Source organism: the organism of the source record quoted next, unplaced genomic scaffold (assembly GCF_019419815.1).
Source record: "Pyrus x bretschneideri cultivar Hongxiangsu unplaced genomic scaffold, Pyrus_bretschneideri_v1 Contig24, whole genome shotgun sequence".
Taxonomy (NCBI): Eukaryota; Viridiplantae; Streptophyta; class Magnoliopsida; order Rosales; family Rosaceae; genus Pyrus; species Pyrus x bretschneideri.
Genome location: NW_025999546.1, coordinates 4885890 through 4907479, shown reverse-complemented (window position 1 = coordinate 4907479; position 21590 = coordinate 4885890). Strand labels below are relative to the sequence as shown.

At 36.8% G+C, this 21590-nt stretch overlaps 4 protein-coding genes across 19 annotated transcripts in view; 2 read left to right on the top strand and 2 right to left on the bottom strand.

Moving 5' to 3' along the window:
* The first annotated feature begins 22 nt into the window (after positions 1–22).
* LOC103957610 (N-terminal acetyltransferase A complex catalytic subunit NAA10) lies at positions 23–11241 on the top strand. Of its 4 annotated transcripts, none has more exons than XR_007259073.1 (2): positions 23–785; positions 11159–11241. XR_007259073.1 is itself a non-coding variant. In XM_009369790.3 (2 exons), exon 1 carries the CDS (start codon positions 108–110, stop codon positions 714–716), a length of 609 nt encoding a protein of 202 aa, XP_009368065.2. In that variant the 5' UTR covers positions 23–107; the 3' UTR covers positions 717–725; positions 2178–2447. The 4 variants fall into 4 exon arrangements, 3 of the variants coding, with proteins under 3 accessions (XP_009368065.2, XP_009368064.2, XP_009368063.2); XM_009369790.3 differs by lacking the exon at positions 11159–11241 and adding an exon at positions 2178–2447 and having other exon boundaries at positions 23–725; XM_009369789.3 differs by lacking the exon at positions 11159–11241 and adding an exon at positions 2013–2447 and having other exon boundaries at positions 23–725.
* LOC103957609 lies at positions 8111–11413 on the top strand. Of its 11 annotated transcripts, none has more exons than XM_048586229.1 (8): positions 8111–8461; positions 8557–8664; positions 9369–9514; positions 10064–10168; positions 10330–10534; positions 10621–10680; positions 11007–11119; positions 11239–11413. In XM_048586229.1, the coding sequence occupies exons 5-8, from the start codon at positions 10421–10423 to the stop codon at positions 11393–11395; spliced, it is 444 nt and encodes a 147-aa protein (XP_048442186.1). In that variant the 5' UTR covers positions 8111–8461; positions 8557–8664; positions 9369–9514; positions 10064–10168; positions 10330–10420; the 3' UTR covers positions 11396–11413. The 11 variants fall into 11 exon arrangements, with proteins under 11 accessions (XP_048442186.1, XP_048442185.1, XP_048442182.1 ...); XM_048586228.1 differs by having other exon boundaries at positions 8112–8461; positions 10059–10168; XM_048586222.1 differs by having other exon boundaries at positions 8125–8461; positions 9313–10168.
* The window catches only part of LOC103957677 (disease resistance protein RGA2-like), a 99310-nt gene continuing 89075 nt past the window's right edge, over positions 11356–21590 (bottom strand). For 2 of the 3 annotated variants that reach the window (XM_048586214.1, XM_048586213.1), the window contains exon 4: positions 11356–11585. The gene's annotated coding sequence lies outside the window, so the exon portion shown is untranslated. Of the gene's footprint in view, positions 11586–11813; positions 12676–21590 lie in introns of those variants that run through there. The other variant, XR_007259072.1, reaches the window with a different exon arrangement.
* On the bottom strand, positions 12676–16111 carry LOC103957608 (disease resistance protein RGA2; the record flags this gene model as incomplete). The annotated part of the gene is made up of 2 exons (XM_048586529.1): positions 15696–16111; positions 12676–15387 (listed from the first exon to the last, which is right to left on the bottom strand). Coding segments are annotated over exons 1-2 (3015 nt in total), but the record flags the coding sequence as incomplete, so codon positions are not given.

The following is a 21590-nucleotide window of genomic DNA, read 5'->3' as shown; positions in this document are numbered from 1 at the left end:
ATCCCACTACACCCCCGTATTTCTTTTGACCTCACTCCCTTCTCTTCTTCCCCAGTCAAAATTCCCACACTAAAACCCTAACCCTAGAAACTCCAGGAGCTCCAAAAATGGTGTGCATACGCAAGGCCACAATCGACGACCTCCTGGCGATGCAAGCTTGCAACCTTTTCTGCCTCCCTGAGAATTACCAGATGAAGTACTACCTCTATCACATCCTCTCATGGCCGCAGCTCCTCTACGTCGCTGAAGACTACAACGGTCGCATCGTCGGCTACGTCCTGGCCAAGATGGAGGAGGAGAGTAACGAGTGCCACGGCCACATCACCTCCCTCGCCGTTCTCCGCACCCACCGCAAACTCGGGCTCGCCACCAAGCTCATGAGCGCCGCCCAGAACGCCATGGAACAGGTGTTTGCGGCGGAGTACGTGTCGCTTCATGTGAGGAAGAGCAATCGAGCAGCGTTCAATTTGTACACTGAGACTTTGGGATATAAGATTCATGATGTGGAGGCGAAGTACTATGCCGATGGGGAAGATGCGTATGATATGAGGAAGGAGCTCAAGGGGAAGAAGGTGCATGGACATAGTCATGGGCATGTGCATGGGCATCACCACCATCATCACCATCATGAAGGTGGGTGTTGCTCAGGGGAGGCGGCGAAACCAGATAAGGCAGAGGCGAAAAAGGTCGAGAGAGGGAATGCCAAGGCGGTATGAGAGTGAGAGGTAAATTGAGTTATTTGGGGAAAGTGCATTTTCTGTTGTTTTACTTTATCTATGGTTTTTGTGCTCCCAATAATGATTATACATTGATTAGGAATTTATGTTTTTGATTTGAGTTTGTTCCGTTTGATGATCTGTAGTGCTAAATCTTTCTTCATCACTAGTAATGAATCCTATTAGTAGCAGAACTTGCGAATAAGTTTGGAATAGAGTAGGAAAAATGGCTAGATTAGTAGTTGTTTTGCTTGGTTAAGTTGACAAACCCACACGCCCACAATGCACTAAACCCGCATCTCGCCCTTTAGCCTTGCCCGTTTGAGGGTACAGGTACTATTCTGCCCATGCTGGATTAAGAATTACCCTTTTCAGTAGTGTGTATACATGCATACATACAAGACTGGCGCTTTGGTATTGAAAGTGAAGCACATTAGCTTTTTCAAGAGTGAGATTGTATCTGAAGTTAGGCCTAGTTTGGTACTGAGGTGATTCTGAAAAAAACTGGTATCAAAAAAAGCTGGTAGCTGTTTTTGTGTTTGGTAAACATTCAGCTTCAGCTTTTTTTTCACAGTTTTTGGTGAAAAAAAGCCAAAAACAAGAAGCTGCAAAACCCAGCTTTGAAAAACCGGTTTTTTGTTCACATCTGTTTTACATAAAAGTTTACCAAACACTATAATACTGCTTTTTTTTTTCAAAAGCACTTTTACAAAAGAGTTTACCAAACACTCAGCTGCTTTATTTCATAGTTGCTTATTCTCACAGCACAGTAAAAGCAGCTTTTTTTCAAAGCACAGCAATACCAAACCAGCCCTTAATCCTGCTTTCTCTAGTTTTTCAGAAATTGGGGAGGAATAAAGTGTTTTCTATTTTGGGCAATTGTTCTCTGTTACAAGTTTCTCTCGTTCATCCTCCTAATCATTTTGTTTGGTTAATGCTTGGAGTTTTAAGTTGTTTTGAACTTGAGTTTCTCTTGAGAAATGTTTTGAATCGGGGCGGTCTGTATGTTCACTAGTTAATCACCCAAGCATGTTGGCATGATGGTGAATTTTTTTGGAATTTGTGAGGTGTCGAATGACTAAACAGGTCCAGTAAAGTATATATTTAAGAAATGACCAAATATAGAATCCAGTATTGATAGAAAATCACTAAGAATCCAGTAATGCAGTGGTCATAGAGATTGAATAGAAAATAGGATGTTTTCCAACTGACATTCTGAAATAAGCACCCAATTAAAGTTCCTAGTCCGTCGCTTGCATCAGGTAGGGTTCCGATGAAGTTTTCGTGGCCGTGCAGGATCAAGTTTTATTTCTGGAAATAGAGAAGAGTGCAGAAAACTTATTATGTTCTACTCTATCCTTTGTCATCACAAAATTTGCAACCTAAAATAGGAGCTTTTTTCGAACTGGCCTTCCGAAATGAGCAGCAAATAAGAAGTTTCTATTCAATTTCTTGCACCAGTTGGGTTTCTGAAGGAGTTTTTGTAGCCATGGTGAAATGTCAAGTTCCGCCTTGGCACTGATGCAAACTTGGGTTAACTTCACAAGGCTTTCTACACTCCCACTCACACTCCAGTTCAACATGATCGACGTAAACATGTTGAAGTTGATCGACATTTTAATTTATTTGAGTTCTGTAAAGTCTGAGCATCAACTCACGGATGTACTTATTTTTGTCCAATTAAATTTATCATAGCTCACTTGAAAAAGATGGGCATTGATTTGTGCACCACTTAGCTGAGGTTACTTAGGGCTTATTTGGAATCTTAATTGCATCTGATTTTTTGTTTAAATAAATGAAAATGTGGCTAAATTAATTAATATGCATTAGTTTCAAAACAATAAATTGGATCAAAAGTAATACCAAACATCCCCTTATGAATGATTATGTTTGAGTGAGAGATTTCCAAGTCTCAAGAGATTGATGCCAAATTAGTCAAAAATGGATTGCAAAATGTGAGATTGGAGAGATTAGACCATTACAAAAGCATGTAAGGGGGATTTGGATGCGGTGTAAGTATTCAGTTTTCCAACATATTGTTAGTAAAACTTAATGTATAAGTAAATACATCTTAATTGATTGGTAAGGAAAAATCTTGATTAAATCATGATCATAGGATCGTCATCAATCGTCAATATAAAATGTAGTTAACGGTACAATGTCACACGGTTTGAGCTAACTTTAATTTAACAAAAAATCACAAAGCAACTTTATTTTATGAAAATGTCATAAATTTTAATGAAAATGACAAAAACTAAAAAAAAACAAGCTTGAATAAAGGGCCCACAAGCTGGAAGTTAATCCAGCGTGCAAACAATTTTTATTTTTTCAATCCATGCCACGGAGGGAACGCCACTTCCATCAGCCAAACCGTTAAAATTTTGAATTTCAAACTATTTGCTTAATTTGTCAAAATGACACATTTGCAAAAGAAACCGAGAATTGATTCGCAAAACAAGCAGAGAATTTCTCAAAACAAAACCGTAAAATAATTCAACTATAATTTTTTGGTGCACGTTACGTCGCCATTCTACCAACTTAGGTGAACAAAATACCAATGCAGATACCAGAAAGTTTCAAGGCTGATACAAGATTTGTATGTACCATTGCCTTTTGAATAGGCCGCCCTCTTGCATCTTCCCTTGTGTCAATTGTAGAAGTCATGATTTCTGTATATATTGCATACAACAGCAAGTTAAAACATATGAGTAACAATTACCATAAAATGTTTAGTATTTGCTGTAATATGAAATACTTTTTATTCGTTAATTCTCTTTTGATCGGTTCAATTAAATGTCTATAAGGACGGAAATCACTTTCATTGTATAATATATGTTTAGAAACTACAAACGTCATGTCGTATAAGAATTAGGTTGGTTGTGCTGCTTTGTGTTTTCAATCTCTTGTTTGGCCCCTAGTGATACTTTTCAATCTTTTGACGTTGTATCAATTCTGTCATTCCTTTAAAAACGAATAAATCTTTTTAGGGGTGGGTTCAAAAAACCGAAAACCAAAACAAATGGGACCAAACACCGAACCAAAATTGAAAAACCAAAAACAAAAAAAACCGAACCGAAAAAGAAAAAACCGAACCGAACCTTATTGATTCGGTTTCGGTTTTGGGGGTTCGGAAAAACCGAATCCCTTTACACTTTACGAATGTATGCCCATGATGTTTCTTTTGTGAAACTTTGTTGTCAAGTTTGAAATTAGGCCTAGGGCTTTTTCAAGGAGCATATGCTTGGTTCAATTAGAGATGAAATTTCATTGGTTATGGAGGAAAGTTTTGAAAGAATTTATCTATTTGTTTACTTTTTGAATGGGTACGGTGATCATTTTTCTTTGCAATTGAGGTTGTTGATAAAATATAATTGGTTTATATGATCTTGTATATGTACAACTACCTTCTCACTTTCCCACTTTTCCTATTTTATTATTATTATTATTATTATTTGAACAATCAATATTGACACACCCCGACCCAGGAAGTCCACTTGGACCCTGAATCGAGCTGTGCTGGCCGACACCTGGAAGGTGACGAAGCCATAAAATGTGATAGTGTATAAAAAGTGAATGAATTTGATTCCAAAAGTGTATAAATACCAGAGTGCGCTACGAGTGGGAGCGAACCCATTTTCACGCGCGATGTCAGAGCATAAGTAAAGTACAGTAATGTGAGTAAGAATCATACCCTCAAAAATATCCATCAATACTAAGATTCGCCACAGATTCTTGTCGATATAAACTCAGCAGCTAAAACCTGGAGGGCACCAAACAGAAGGTATGAGTAAGCAATAAAACCAAGCTTCCCAAGTTACTACCTCTCTGAAAGTAATGCCCCTAAATGTAAAACCCGTATCGTTTTCCATAAAATAGTACAACATATATACATATATCCAAACCATACTAGGAAATGACCAAAACCACGGTTTGCCGTCAAATCCACCATACATTAATAAGTAGGCCAAATGAACTAAATCAAATACAAAGGGATATATCAGTCAGAGTCAGCTAAAATGACATGTACAACTTATCTGTATCTCATCAATCATGACTAGCATATAAGTCGGAATCACCTATAGTGACCTGTACGACTTATCCATATCTCATCAATCCTGGCTAGCATGTAAGTCGGAGTCACCTATAGTGACCTATACGACTTATCCATATCTCGTCAATCCTGGCTAGCATCTAAGTCGGAGTCACCTATAGTGACCTATACGACTTATCCATATCTCATCAATCCTGGTTAGCATGTAAGTCGGAGTCACCTATAGTGACCTATACGACTTATCCATATCTCATCAATCCTGGCTAGCCAATAGCTCAATAAGTATACCTGCACACGAGTCGGAACCACCTAAAGTGGTCTGTACGACAGGACTGGGTGTAAATAAATACGCTCAAGTGCTACGATCACGTGAAGACTGGGCGAATAATCGCGGGTCACCTACGAGTCGGAACCACCTAAGGTGGTCTGTACGACAGGACTGTGCACCTACCTTGGATCCAAGGTGAGCATAAGGTGCGGGAGGTGAACATCACGTGAAGGACTGTGCCCTGGCCACGGGCGGGAGCACTAACACCGAGGTGCAGGTTTATGAGCTCTCAATGCATCTCAATATAACATGTGCAACTCATGACAACCAGTACGACCGTATCGAAGTTGCCTAACTCATAACTGTAGTCATGCTATAACGCAATCGATTCAACTAGTACCATAAACTCACCTGAACTTACCTGGGTGTCCTGAGTTCACATTTGCACTTGAAAGCATTCCCAATAATTATATGCAAGTAATATACATTTAGATATATCATGATGCAATCTACTACAAAACCATGCCGTAGCATTTTCAATTATAAACAATATAGGATGAAGTGTACAATCAATAACGCCCTACTCCCAAACTACTTGTTTTCAAGGATAATTATTCATGACGACCCAATCAAATCTAATTTAACTAACTAATTCACAACAACTAAAACTTGTCTTTACCAATTTCCTTCGCATTACTCAATTTCCCAAGCAAGGCTTTTGTCTCAAATATTTTATGGCTGCATCTAACGTCTCGTTAGACTGCCTACGTACCCTAAATAGGGATCAAGCCATTCGTAGTTCATATAGGTACTTTAAGCATTCACAATAATTATATAAAGGTAATATACCTAATCAATTTAAAAGTGTCGATTGAACTCTCAATAATATGCACAATAAAAAGGAAAAGATCCACTCACCTGGAGTTCACGCTATGATTCTCTAGCGCACGCATCGAGGCGTCCTGAATGATTGGTCCCTGTGACCAATTATCAAATCACATCTCAGAACTCTTATCCGTAGAATATGTAATTCACATAAAACACAACCTCAACGACATTCTAAAATAGCTTGAGACCCATTGACCCGGAAGATCCGCACATCAGATTTCCAATCCGCAACTTCCAACGATCCACAATATGTTTCTAGAATAACATATTAAAATTTCATTACGATCCAACGGACAGATCTCCGCCAATTGCCTAAAACAAGTGGCCGTGAACATTTATTTTACTAACTTACAAATCCAATTCAGGAAGATCCGTAAGTCGGATTCCCGATCCGTAAATTCCTATGATCTTTAAATATTACGTATTATAATGTATCCAATTTTGGTGACGATCCAACGGTCGGATCATCGATTCACATTTTATCAAGTAACGTATTGTAACGAATTTAGGTTCCAACGATCAACCTACGTCATTCAAATGACAAAACTGAATTCAAGACATTTGACATAGCCTAAAAATAGCATTGGCGGCCCACTGGCCACGCGCCGCCGCACGCGCCGCCGCGGGTGGCGGTCGGCCGCCCCGACTCGCCGGAAAATCCAACTAATTCCAAAAATTATCAAACTTCACAGAAATGAAGATCTCAGTGAGTGGAGCAACTTTCATACCTGCCACGAAGTCCAAAAGTGGACGGAAGATGGTCAATTTTGCCCACGAAGCCGGCGGGTGCCTAAAACTTCCCGACGTCGATTCGTCGTCTACGGTGGTCCAACGGGGTCAAGGTTGGTTGGGTTTTGCTCCTGGGATGATGGGCTACAAAGCCCAAGTGGTGGCATCGGCCATCGCTTTGCCGATTTGCCGGAAAATGGAGAAGAGTGGCCGGAGCACCATTGATTTTCGTCAACTTTCGTGGCCTCAAACCTCTACATCCCGTGGTCAATCAAGGTGGTTCTTGGGTGGGTTTTGTAGAGGGGAATGAGAGCTTCAAAATGGTGGTGGTGGCATCGAAAAACTCCACCGGAGTTGGCCGGAATCGGCCTTGGAATATGGTCTCGCGGTGGTGCAGGTATGGGTGCACGGGAAGCCTTTTTCCCTTTTTTTTTTTTTTTTTTTTTTTTTTTTTTTTTCTTTTCCTTTCTTTTCTTCTTTCTTTCTGATTGGGCTTCCATTAATTTAAATAAACACTCACCTTGAATAACCAATTTCGAACGTCCGTAACTATACCGTTATAATCCGGACTCGCAAACGGCTTTCGCCTATATGTTCGTACCAATGAGTACTACGAGGATATGCTAAAAGAATAAGTCCCACATCTTTCAAGTCGATGGTCAACGGAAGTCAAAGTCCTTGCCTGTAGGGCAATTTCGTAAATTCACGCTTTTAAAATAAAATAAAAACGTAAAATTTGGAACGGGTTGTCACAAATATTATCATTTTTTTTAATAATCGATATTATATACACTAAGACCAACTCCAATGGTGGGCTAAAAGCTAAATTACCTCCCAAAATTTCCCCCCAAACCCACTCCAACCCAAGAGGAAAATTTGGGCTAAATGCTAAATGCTAAACCAATGCCAAATTCCCCCCAAAATTTAGCCCAGAAATCGGAGTGGACTCCACCCAATATTTATCGGAATTTAATTTTTTTTTAGATTAAAATGTTCATAAAATTAATTTACGATAGTCTACATATTTATTATTTTTTTTAAATTTAATTTAACAAAACCAATAGCCTAAGTTCATTCTTTAATAATTCTGGGCTAAAATTTTATGGTAGAACGGTTGGAGCAGAAAAACTATTTCTGGGCAAAAAGCTAAATTTTTCAGGCTAAAATATTTAATTTTTAGTTCAACCATTGGAGATGGTCTAAGGGGAATTAGTGGAATTAGTCTCACAATGAACTAGTAATAATGTGGTTCAACTTCGCCTTTGGCGAGAATCAAACCTAACACTTATCACTTACAAGTAAAGAGAAATATCACTAAATCGTAGTACCAAGTGACCTCATTTTCTTATTATTAATCTACCAATGCAAATTTTTTTTTTTTAAATTTCATATTAAAAAATATCAAATTGTATAAAATAAATAAAAAAAAAATAAAGCTGAACCGAACAAAACCAAATAAAAAAAACCAAACCCAAAAATCTTTAAGAAAATTAAACCGAACTGAACGGACCGAAGTTTTGGTTCAGTTTCGATTTTGGCAAAATGCCGAAACCGAACCACCCTAAATCTTTCGGGGATGCTTTCTCCGCTTCGACTACGCATCGCCTTCTGCTTCTTCACCGCTTCTTTCCCCACCCCTCCACGCCTAATCTGCTAAACGACGACCTTCTCGACGACATCCTCTTGCACCTACCCGCCTTATCATTCGCATCAGCGGCGTGCGTTAGCAAATCCTGGAACCCAATCTGCAGCCGAATCCTTGCTCGCCCGAAGCTCGCCTCTGCCCTCTCTCTCCACCCCTCTCCTAAGGTTTGGTTTAAAGTCTAGACCCCTGTTTGGTTTCCGAGAAAATTACAAGCTCAAATTTTCTCACACATTCTCAATTTTTGTGTTGGAATTGATAGGTTGCGGTGAAGGAGGTTATCGAGAAGGTTCTGACTGGGCCGATACGGCCTCATTTCGTTGTGGCTAATATTGGAAAAGGGTTTGGATTGTATGACATTTCCAAGTTTGTATGTGTTCTTGCTCATAAAAACCCCTTCATCTTAATTAGTATATCTGAGCACGGTGAGATTTTTGTATAATATTTTTTTTTAAGGGTTTGTGGGTTTTAGACATTTTTCTGTGAAAGCATTAATTTTTGTATGATTTTTTATTGTGGGTTTCGATAATTTGGTTATTAATTTGGGTATTTGAGCTGCTGGATGCTCGGAGCGGGAACCTTTTCTGCCCATTCCTCTAAGGCAGTCCGCCCTAGCCATATTCCAGTCGGGATCTTTTTCTGATGGAGTTTGTGATGTTTTGCGAATAGGGTTGAAATCCATTGGCTTGAACACAATGGCATCATCAACAGTATCCAGTAATTCCCGGGGATCAAAGTCTAATAGCAATAGGTGCACTAATTATCAAACCCTAATTTTAACTGTTAGGATCATTACGGATTTGGGTATTTTTATAAAATAAAAAAATAAAAAAAATTGCGTTGCTTCTACGTGCTGTATATTGGCTGATGTTCGGAGTATTTTTTGTATTGTTGACCACGTCGGCTTGGTTTTGTTTGCTACGATTGGTGAGGCTTATGTGACTGTTGATGGGTTTGGTTAACAGGGTTTTCATTCCTTTTCAGATTTGTTTCAACACACACTACTTGAAATTTGCAGGATGCTATGGTGATAGTTTCTATGATCTAATCAAATGAACTATTTAATGTCAGTAGTTTGAGGGCTCCGACTGCAACACACAGCAGCAGCGATGGGGGAGGAGAAGTGGCACCAGGTGATGTAGAACCTATTCGGTGATCAATCTGAAGAGGAAGAGGAAGAGGTGGATTCCGAGCATGAGTCCAATCCGCAGCCCAGTTTTGTATGATCCTCTAATTTCAAGTTTCCTTTCTATTCTGATTCCAAAAGCATGTTTGGGAATGAGTAGGCTTTCAATTTGTTCTGTAATCTTAGCCGAAGGAAGATATAGGTTGTGCTTTTGTTAATGGCGGTGGATGATTTGGATGAAAGGATGTATCTTGGGGATTTTTTTTTGCTTGCAGTTGTTTAGGCCTGGACTGAAGAAGTTTTGTGGAATGAGATTCTTATGAGTAGTCAATTTTAGTGGGATTGTTGTTTCAATCTGGATAATGAATGATGTCGTTTTCCTATTCGGTCTGTCCTTTGATGGTGTAGCAGATCTGGAATTTTGTGAAATGCTCTTTCTGATTAGAAATATAGAATTGGTTTTAAATTATTTTCTTAACTGTTTGGTTCTGATGTGCTTTACCGATAAATCAAGGGTTTGCAAGATATTTTTTTGTTGTTCTCTTTAAATGGTGGGTGTTATCATTTTCTCTCTTTTTTCATATCTGTCTTGCCATTGACTGGGGATGTGGGTGATACTGCTACCCTGTACGCCGCAGTACAGGGCTGTAACAAGATTATCTATTGTGCTACTGCACTTTCTACTATCAGCGGAGACCTCTACAGGGTTGATCAAAGAGGGGTCTTCAATCTTACTAAAGCATTTCAGGTGTGATCCTTATTGCCATAGCCTTGAAATACTCTTTTTTGACATTTAGTAATCTGTTTAGGTTTTGATGTCGTTTAAGTTCATGGGTTGGTTCAATGTTGGATTTAAATTTTACCGTTCGAGAGTTGCTTATGTGAAGCTTTTGACTGTTTGCATTGCAGGACTACAACAACAAAATGGCGCAATTACGAGCTGGAAAGAGTAGCAAGAGCAAACTTACAATTGTAAAGTTCAAGACTGCGGAGTCAGTGGATGGATGGGAAGTTTGTCATGGGACTTACTTTCAGGATGTGGTTGCTTCTATGTATGATGGAGGAACGGATGCCAAGTTCAAATGCATTTTCACCGGAGATGCTATTTCCTCCTGTAAGGGAAAGACTAAAGCGGGGTTTTGAGGTTCTAAATGGAAACCAACTATAATTCCTTTTACTCTATTTCTTGCTGCATTGTAGGATATGTTTTCACCAGGGGAGGGTATGTTGAACTGTCAGAAAAGTTTTCACCAGAGGAAGGTATGTTGCACAGCTTCCCAAAATGAAATTCATGGTATTTTTCTTATTATTAATTACAAGATTTGGGTAAATAAAATTCATGGTATCCTTCTTATTATTAATTACTTAGAATTTGAACACAAAATGAATTCATTTGATAGAAAATCATTGGCAACAGAAATTACCTGATGAATTTGCCGTGCAGCTGCAACATTCTATCAACATTTCGTGAATTTGAGAAGCAGCTGTGCAAGTTCAGTTGCGTTCTGTTTACTTAATTTTCTGTGTTTTTTCTTTTGCTGTTTGGATTTAGGAGCTAAAACATTTTTCTTTTGCAATATTTTTAGGTGGATGAGTGGAAAGCTGAGATGAGTGGAAAGAAGCTAATGCACTCATGGAACAACTTAAGCTCAACCCTCAGCTTCAGACGTTTCAAGCGTGGCTTTGGGATTCTGCAACTGTGAGTATACACTCTTTCCCGGGTTTAAGGACTATCAAGGTGCTTAGGGTTTGAGTTCGGTGTTTGAATTAAATAACTTTGGGTTAAACCATTCTCTAATATCAGTAGGTTTGTTTTAGGTATCTTATGGTTTTAGAATTGCCTGTGTACAAAGGATTATTATGGCAACGAGACCATGTCGCTCTGGGAAGCTCTTTTGATGGTCGCTGTTGTTGGAGTTATATTAAAAAGAAATATTTAAAGAGGGCTGGAACCCAGTCAAAGCTGGGGGGCTAGGCCCTCACGCCCATATTATATTACTGAAGAAAAAACATTACAACAGGGGGGACATAGTACCTAAACCCCGATGATCAAAAAAAAAAAAAAAAAAAAAAAAAAAAAAAACTTAAACAACCACTCCAAGCGGTCAACGTGGCCATCACATATTGAATCCAAAAGGTTGACGCCTCATTCGCTGCATATAAGACTATAATTGAAAAGAAGGGAATTAGAGAGAGATTTAAAAAAAAATTGAAGTTAAAAAGTATGGACGACGGAAACTTTGATCCACATGGTAATGACATTTGAAAAGAAAAAGTAAAATGCTGGTGATGATGAATGAAGAATAAAATTAAGAAATGAGATTGGCATTTGAATATTTCGTAGTTTGTATTGAATTAGGCTAGTGTGAATTGAAACATGTTAGAAAACGCACCTTAATAAATGTCAATGTGTGGGATGTGAGCAATCTTAGGCCAGTCCTCTCCACATTTGGATACAGAGGCATGGAAGTTAGATTAGGACACCCATCAATAGACAATATAGAAAGACGAGGAAAAGAAGGCAACAACAGATTTTCCGTTGATGAAGAAGAAGAAGCACTGTTATGAGTATGCGCCCTCCACCATCCCTTCAGAACAGGGCAATCTTCGATGCTGAGGTACTCCAGGGAGGGAAAGAATGAGATCCTCATCATCTCATCACTCATACTATTACTGCTCTCATTCTCTGATATGTACTCCAACTTCTCCAACGCAGTCAATGTAAGAGCCCCTTAAGGGAAGGCAAATGATCCCTTCTGGCAGTGATGACAAATTAGAGCAATTACTAATTTGAAGATGCTGCAGTGACGTGAGATTGTTTATTTCTTCTGGCAGTGATGCCAAATCCTCAATTCCCTCTAGTTTGAGATATGTTAATTTGGAGAGATGAGGCGAAGAAGAAGAGGCAGAAACATCAACACCAACATCATGTGTAATATCAGATGCTCCTCTAACAAACAAGGAATCAACCACCTTCCAGCTGCTCCACCCAAGTTCTATTATCTCCACATTTGGATACAGTGGCATGGAACTTAGATTAGGACAATTATAGATCTGCAATGTAGAAAGACGAGTAAAAGAAGGCAACGACAGATTTTCTGTTGATGAAGAAGAAGAAGCACTGTTATGAGTGTGGGCCCTCCACCATCCCTTCAGAACAGGGCAATCTGCTATATAAAGGTGCTCCAGGGAGGGAAAGGATGAGATCCTCATCATCTCATCACTCATACTATTACTGCTCTCATTCTCTGATATGTACTCCAACTTCTCTAACGCAGTCAAATTAAGAGACCTTAAGGGAAGGCAAATGATCCCTTCTGGCAGTGATGACAAATTAGAGCAATTAGTAATTCCAAGCCCCTGAAGTGATGTGAGATTGCTTATTTCTTCTGGAAGTGATGCCAAATCCTCAATTTCATCGAGTGACAGATGTGTTAATTTGGAGAGATGAGGGGAAGAAGAAGAGGCAGAAACATCAACACCAACATCATGTGTAATATCAGATGCTCCTCTAACAAACAAGGAATCAACAAGCTTCCAGCTGCTCCTTCTGAGATGTATGCTCTCCACATTTGGATACAGAGCCATGGAAGTTAGATTAGGACACTCATCAATAGACAATGTAGAAAGACGAGGAAAAGAAGGCAACGACAGATGTTCCGTTGATGAAGAAGAATCGTCACTGTTATGAGTGTGGGCCCTCCACCATCCCTTCAGAACAGGGCAACATTCTATGGAGAGCTCTTCCAGGGAGGGAAAGAATGAGATCCTCATCATCTCATCACTCATACTTTTACTGCTCTCATTCTCTGATATGTACTCCAACTTGTCGAACGCAACCAATGTAAGAGACTTAAGGGAAGGCAAATGATCCAAGGGCGGAAGACGTTGGCATCTCTCACACCAATACAATGCGAGATTAACAATATTTGTGAGAGAAGAAAACCAACTCGCAAACCTCACACCTCTATAGCCATACACGGACAACTGCTTTAGATTAGAATGGGGTTGCAATACTTCCATTGACTTTATAATATCCTCCTCATCAACTCCCCTTACATCTTCTTCATATTTCCACCTTAAAGTCAGAGAATGGAGATGCTGTTTGTCCTTGAGAGGTGTACCAACATTTGATTCTGACACCACATGCCTCAACTTATCAATTTCTAAATGTCCCCTTAATTCGTTAAGGGTCCCCAGCTCAGCAAGACCAGCACTACCGCCCCTCCCCAAACAATTGCTTTCGCTCAAAACAAATCTATTCAATGTACGAACACCATTCAATTCACCAATTCCACGTGGCATTCCACTCAATCGCCAGCAGTCTTCCAATATGAGATGCCTTAAGTTGATCATTTTTTTAATGTCTCTAGGCAATTCCACAAGCTCCCGACAATGAGAGAGATCTAGTGTTTCCAAATTCCAAAGTCCAACTATCCAATCTGGAAGTCTCTCCATGGGATTCCAACTAAGATCAAGATATCTCAAATGTTTCATTTTTTTAAGACATTTAGGTACTCTTTTAATTCTCATTTCATTGAGACTCAACATACGCAATAACTTAAAATTTGAAACAATTGTAGCATAAAATGCATTACGTGAGGAACTTTGGTGGTCACTCCAACTTTGTTGCCAAAGAAAAAGAAAAGTTCGTATCTTTTTTGCTTTTAGCAAGGATGTTGGCACTTCCCATTTCGACAAATCACTATCAAAATTGAAAGATACATGACGAAGCTTTTCATGAAAATTCTTTTGGTTCAAATCAACTACGACACTTCCGACCCCCGACACTAAGATTGCAAGTTCATTCATGAGATCGTGCATTTTACAACTTACTATCTTACCAAACTCATTTATTTTTTCTTCTTGAAAAAATGATCTCTGCAACAACTCCCTATAATATTCATAGGCAACATCCTCCAAACACTCATTTTCATCGGATGACTCAATGAACCCTTGCGCCACCCAAAATCTAATCAATCTCTGTACAGAGATCTCATAATCAGGTGGGAACAAACTACAATAAGCAAAACAATGCTTCAAATGTGATGGGAGCACATCATAACTCAATTTAAGTGTTGGTAAAATATCATTTTCTTCTTGATTTATTTTTGAAAGTTTCTTTTCTTTGAAATTCAACCAATATGTTTCGTCATCTTTGGCAAACGACATCCCACCTATCGTCTTTATAGCGAGTGGAACTCCCTGACATTTTCTAGTAACTTCCTTCCCAATTGCCTTAATTGTTGAATTCTCTGGCTCCTTTCCATCTTGATAAGCCATTGTCTTAAATAAAGACCAACTTTGCTCCTCATTCAAACCCTTTAAGGTGTATGGTTTAGCGAAGTCTGGTATCGTCGCAACTTTTTTACTACGAGTGGTTATTAGTATTCTGCTACCTTCTCCACCACCCATTAACAAGTTCTCCAAGTCAAGCCACTTCTTTTTATCCTCATTCCACACGTCATCCAACACAAGTAGGTACTTCTTCCCATCTACTTTTTTCCTAAGATCATTTTGCAACTGCTCTATCCCATTATGCTCGGATTGAAGGATTTTCTTAACAACTATATCCAACTCAAATACATTAGAGACACATGTCCATATTTTCAACTCAAAATGCTTTTGAATCATCTCCTCGTTGAATATGAGTTTGGCAAGTGCAGTTTTGCCCAATCCTCCAATTCCAACTATGGAAATGGTTGACACATTCTTAGTTGAGATGGAATCCAACAAAAGTTGGATAATTGCCGTTTTATCTTTTTCTCTCCCTATAATATTTTCCTTACGGACAAATGAGTGATTGACCCTCTCTCTGTTTACAAATGGTGTATCTTCATGATTTACTTCGAAGTGAAAGGTTTTATGATTTTCAACCGCACTGAGCTTTTTGTTAATATTTTTTATCTTATGACCCATCTTCAGCCCAAAAACAAGTTGATTTGAGCTAGAAAAAAAAAGGCCCACCTGTAAGAATTTGAATAGACATAATCATTAATATGAAAGAACTGTATTAATTAAGTTAATAGAGTTTTGTAACGTTAAGTTATATGAAACATTCCAAATAATAATAACGTAGAGAACTTATTGCAGTTAATTAAGTTATTGAGAGACTTATTGTATTCCTAATAGGTGGATATCTATAGGCTAATGTGACTATGAAAAGGTTCTATGAGATGCAACCTCACCAAACCTCTTGTTAATATCTTTTATCTTATGTCCCATCTTTTACCACAAAAACAAGTTGATTTGAGCTATAGACAGAAGAGGCGTACCTTTTTTAACAGCTTTGTATTTTCAGGCACCATTGTTCTCCGTTGATTTTTAGTATTAAACTCATCCAACACGTCATCGGCTTCATAAACTGCGTCTTCTACGCTTTGGAGCCATAGTTTGACTTCATCGTTGGCTTGCTTTTGCTCAGCGTCAAGAAGAATAGCTTGGAATCTGGCCACTGTCTCTTTGAGCTTCTGGAACTCGTCTTGGACACCCCAAATCAATCCAATCTCTCGGAAAGCTAGGGAGCCTAGCCTCTCAATGATCCCTCCTGCAACGTTGAAGAGAACTCCTTCCGCCATTTTTTAGATTCAGGACAAGAAAAAACACAAGTGAAATGAAGTAGAAACTTGTAAGTGAGAAAATGGTTTTGCGTAGCGAAAGATAGCTCCTTTATATGCAGCCACTCGCATATAATTCCATGCTTAAAATGAAAACGAGACCGGTCAATATGTTACAGCTGGTCTTCATAATTGTCTTCTACTTTAGTCTAGTGGCTTAATAAAGTATTGAATGATTACAATCAGACAAATTAGGAAACACAATCAATCATTCTACTTTAGTAAAGTATTAGCTAGTGCTCTTCATCAGTAAGAAGAAGCAGAATTCTCTTACCTCCTCTTCTTATCCCTTTTTAATCTCTTATTTTACATTCTTTTATTTTGTCTTTTTTTCTTATTCTAAAAAATTAATATAAAATGTTGATGTGGTTTAACCGTGAACGTTCAAATATAAGAGAAAGAAAGGGAAGAAAAAAAAAAAAAAAAGAGGGAAAGAATCCTCTCTCCAGTAAAAAACGCCAATTACAACAAATCACGGGACCCACACGCTACTCTATTCTTGCCATTTGTGCATTTGTACACCCAGCGCTGGCTGGTTCTACACCCAGCACTTCCAACTAGAAGCAATCATTTCAATTTTATTGGTATCTTCACTACTAATTTGTTCACGGATGCTCACATTTATTTTGTAATTAATAACAAATAATTATACATTGTATTTTGTTTATGTTTGAGCCGTTGTGAAAATTTGATCTACTCCAATTTCTGACGCTTTCTTTCAGTTGAGAGAAAAAGGACATCTGTTTATGTTTCCAATTTCTTACGCTTTCTTTTAACTTTTTTTTTTTTTTTCAGCTGAGAAAATTAGAGGGGATGATGACATATGATAGTGTTCATTTATGTTGATAATATAATCTACACTAGCAGCTGACAAGAATTAATGGATTAATTTAAATTGGTTTCCTGAATTTACTCTAAAAGTAAAAGGAATGTTGAGATTGGTTTCTAGAATTTCAGTTTATTTATTAGATGCTATGAAATTAGCCTGAGGGCCAATATCCAAATGGAAGCAAGTACTAAAGGGCTCTTCATTTTTAAGTGAGAGATTTTAGGTTCGAGTCTCGCCAAATGAGAATTTGAATCAAATTATTGTTAATTTATTGTGAGGCTAAGCTCACTCATCTCTACTTTAGTGTAGATAATTTCGTTTTTTTTAAATAAAAAAAAAATTCTCATGCCCCCTAAGTATTGAAATTCTTGATTTTCATGAGTATAATTACTGATTTTTAGTGGACTTCGTCTATTTTTTTCATTCCTAAAAACTTATTAAACGATTAAACTATAGAATCAATTTAGAAAGAATCCAATTCCCTTTTTTTCATTCCCAGTCCACTTTAATAAACATATAAATATACCCTTCCGAAGAAATCTCAAATTTATATTTTGATTCTCCAATTAATTAAACAAAATTATAACATTTTCAAAAGTTCTGAATGGTATTCATATTGTATCCCTTTTCCACAATATAAGGCCAAAACCCCTCAATTATGGGGACAAAGGAAGTCATAAATTGGGGTCCATTTGGGAATGAGGAAATTTCAAAGCTCAATCCAATATTGATTACAATCAGACAATGAGGATCGGAGGGGATCCTCATCCGTACTTTTTCAACCCGTTTGCAATTTTATTGGTATCTTCAGTTTTAAATTTACCCATCGATCCTCACAAATTATATTATTAAATTTAGTACACTATGAAATTTCTTTGATTAAATCCTGATCATTCTCTCGTCGCATAATAAACAAATGTTCTCTCTCCCGCTCCTTGGGCCCACACGCAACTATATATTGCATTGTGTTTATGTTTGAGCAGCTGAGAAAATTAGATCGACTCCAATTTCTAATTTCAAAACGATGGTTGAGATAAAAAAAATAATGCTAATACTACCCTTTTGCCAAGTGTCTTCATCTTATAAGACGTAAGATGAGAGGTTAAGATTACTTTGATGTAAGCTTAAATATTGTCAAAACTATGTAACCGTTAAAAGAGTTCTAGTGAAGCAACATTATACATATACTAAAACCCAACACAAAAACCATTGTTCATTAACAGTGAAAGGTCTGTATTATAGATTTGTTTTTCATATCAAATCTTAAATTATCGGTGTTAATAAAATTGATTTTGTTTTGCAGATTAGAATTTTTAAGCGACAAAATCAACCTGCAAATTCAGTTCAGGTATGAATGCTTCCGCTTATTTAGATTGTTGAATTGATCTTTAACTTTACTAGATTTTATTTTTCAATGTTGTTTGCTACATTATCGTGTTACTTTATTATTAATAATACTAATTTGGTTTTGTAGATTAAGATTTTTAAGCGAGAATCAAGTTCAAAATTCAATTGAGGTATGAATCCTTTTGCTTATTTGGGCTGTTGAATTGGTCCTTGCTTGTACTGCATTTTTTTTATACTGTTGTTTGGTGCATTCTGGTATTGATTTCATTGTAATTTGATGGATTTTAAGTGGTTTTTTGGATTGTGAGAAGGATCTGGTGGGTTTTCAAGATAATCAGATGAGTTTGGGATTTTTACCGTTTCTCTCTGCATGCTTCTAGCTGCTGTGTGTGTGTGTGTATTATTCAATTGTTTGCATTTATTTTTTCCTTTCGTTTTTACGCAATTTTTTTACTTTTTCTCCATGCGTTGCTTCATGTATGTTTCTCAATTGTTTGAATTTACTCTTTACTATCAGTTTTTACTGAATTTATTGACTTTTTGTGCATGAGTTAATCTATTTGTTATATGTCATGGTTAAAGGTTTGGTTTCTTTCTTTTTTTCTTTTTATCAATCCTCTCTCTATACGATTTAAGTTGAATTACCATGGGATGTACAACAAAGGAGGCTAAAAGGCAGTCTGGCCCCAGGAAAAGGCCATAAACAAAGCAAGGAAAAAGACCAGTGGTTAAAAAGGCTAAGTAGTCCGAAAGAGATTTATAACAAGACATAAAGCGCAACTTTTGTCCAAATCCTAGACATCCCACTAACTCAGAAAAATACAGAATGACAGCTAGCTACACCTTTGCTTCATTTTCCACGTTGGTGGGTTACCTGAGCCCCTCAAATAATTAACAAATTATTACCTTGAACCTCTCAATAATTAACAAATAAACCAGCATGCTTTCACAGTGCATCTACACTATTTGGTTCCAGGAAGTGATGAAACTGAAAGTTAAACAATGTTTTTACATCAGCTCCTACTACATCGTTAACTTTTAGCCCAAGTCTTAATTAAGTTTTTTTTTTTTTTTTCGGTTAAGTTTTGTCTGCATAAAAACAAAGTCACTGGCTCCCACTATATGATTAACTTTTGACACCTACAATTATTTTGAATTAATAGCACATAATAAAGCTACTTTAATTTTCTTCTTTGGGATTACTTTAATGATGCAGGCATACTTGGTATTTTCTTCTCTGGGATTTCTTTAATTATGCAGGCATCCTTGGTTGCATTGCCTTAAAAATGCATGCAATCTCGGACACACCGAGACATAACAAAGTTGCTCACTTTGATGAGCAATTTTCCCTAAAAAAAATTGAGTGCATCACAGTCACAGATCATGGCCATAAATTATAAAAATAGTTACGAAAAACTACAAAAGCAAGTGCCCCTTAGTTTACGTCTAAGATGTGTACAAAAGTTTAAAAGTGTGAACAAAAATATAAAATTATGTGGAAAAGTCTAAAAGTATGTAAAAAAAAGAGAGTATAAAGGTGTATATAAAAGTTTAAATGTATGTAAAAGTCTAAGTTGTGTAAAAGTAAAGGCTTTTGAACATCTATGTTTTAGAATTAGATGCTTCCTTTTAGCCTTTTGTAGATTAAACATTTATGCTTTTTAAGTTTTTGATTAAGCTTTTGAAACATTTGATTAAGATACTCAAACTTAAACTACTTCAGATTAATTGAAATTAATTTACATTTAAATATCTGATATATATTTTAAATAATTTCAACTATATTTAAGTCTAAAACTTTAAACTTTTCGAATCTAAATGTACACCCATGCCAAATGGAAACGTGCCAACATTAAATGAAAACGTACCAACGTCAAATGAAAATGTACCAACCCCGAATTAAAACGTACCCGATTATAAACTATATTAAAATGAATGTTCATCTATTTGGAATGTTTAAAAATATGTTTGATTCATACACAATGCGCTAGATAGTCTTATTTTTTGGTAGATGAGTCTCTGGAACAACTTTTAGTTGATCGGAGATAAATCCTTATTATTGTAGATAATGCTAAATAATAACGATAAATCATATAATTTTGAATTAATAAAAAGGCTATTGTTTGTTGATTAATGACTTTTCTATATAAAAAAAATTAATTAAAGTAATTCCTCATTATTAGGACAAAAAGTAATAAAACTTATGTTTTGAAAACAAACGTATCAAAAATTCAAATGTACAAAAAACTAAATGTACCAAAAATTCAAATGTACCAATAAGCCAAATGGACCAAAAATTCAAATGTACCATTATAATCAAACGTACCGATATAACCAAACGCACCTAACAACGAGTTTTGTTACATTCTATTTAATTTAGGGGTGTGATATCCACACACCCTATTTTACTTCTCACACACCTTTTGAATTTTCGGTCGTCGGATCGGATGAATTGAAGAAGATCAACAGACAGAAATTATCAAGGATGTGTGAGAAATAAAATGAGGTGTGTGGATAGCACACCCCTTAATTTACTAAAATAAATATTTTAATAAAAAAATAAAAAAATCTTAAATCATCATAATAAGAGAGGCATAAAAATAGGAGAAAAAAAGGGAATGCTAACGTGAATAGACTTCTAATTAAATAAAATTAAAGTACCAAAATTGTAGGGAAAATGTTTAATCAAATTTGCAAAATGAATAGATGTTTAGTCTATAACATTTAAAAATAAGGTGCCTATATCAAAACGTCCAAATTGGAAAATATAATCATTCAACTTTAGTCTAGTAAAGTATTAGCTAGTGTTCTAGTAAAGCTAGTGTTGTGTGGACCCGTAAGAAAATGCAATTACAACAATCACGGATTTGTTTGTGTCTTCCACTAATGACGGGATTTGATTTCCAGCACACGTTCTCTCTCCCATTTGCTGGACCCACACGCTACTATATACCCCGTCATTTGGGCATTTGTACACCCTGCACGTTTCTACACCCAACACTTCCAAATAGAAGCAATTAGTCCAATTTTAATGGTATCTTCACTACTAATTTATTCATCGATCCTCACATTTATTGCGTAAATAACTAATAATTATATATTGTATTGTTGTTTATTTTTGAGCAGCTGAGAAGATTAATCTACCCCAACTTCTAAAGCTTTCTTTTAGCTGAGTAAATTAGATCTACTCTAATTTCCAGTTTCAAAATGAGGACAAAAAATAAATAATAATAATGCTACTCTTTTGCCAAGTGTCTTCTTCTCATAAGGTGTAAGATAAAAGACTAAGATTGCTTTGATGTAAGCTTGAATACTGCCAAAACTATGTAACTATTAGAAGACTACCAATGAAACAACATTGTACACTAAAAATAAAG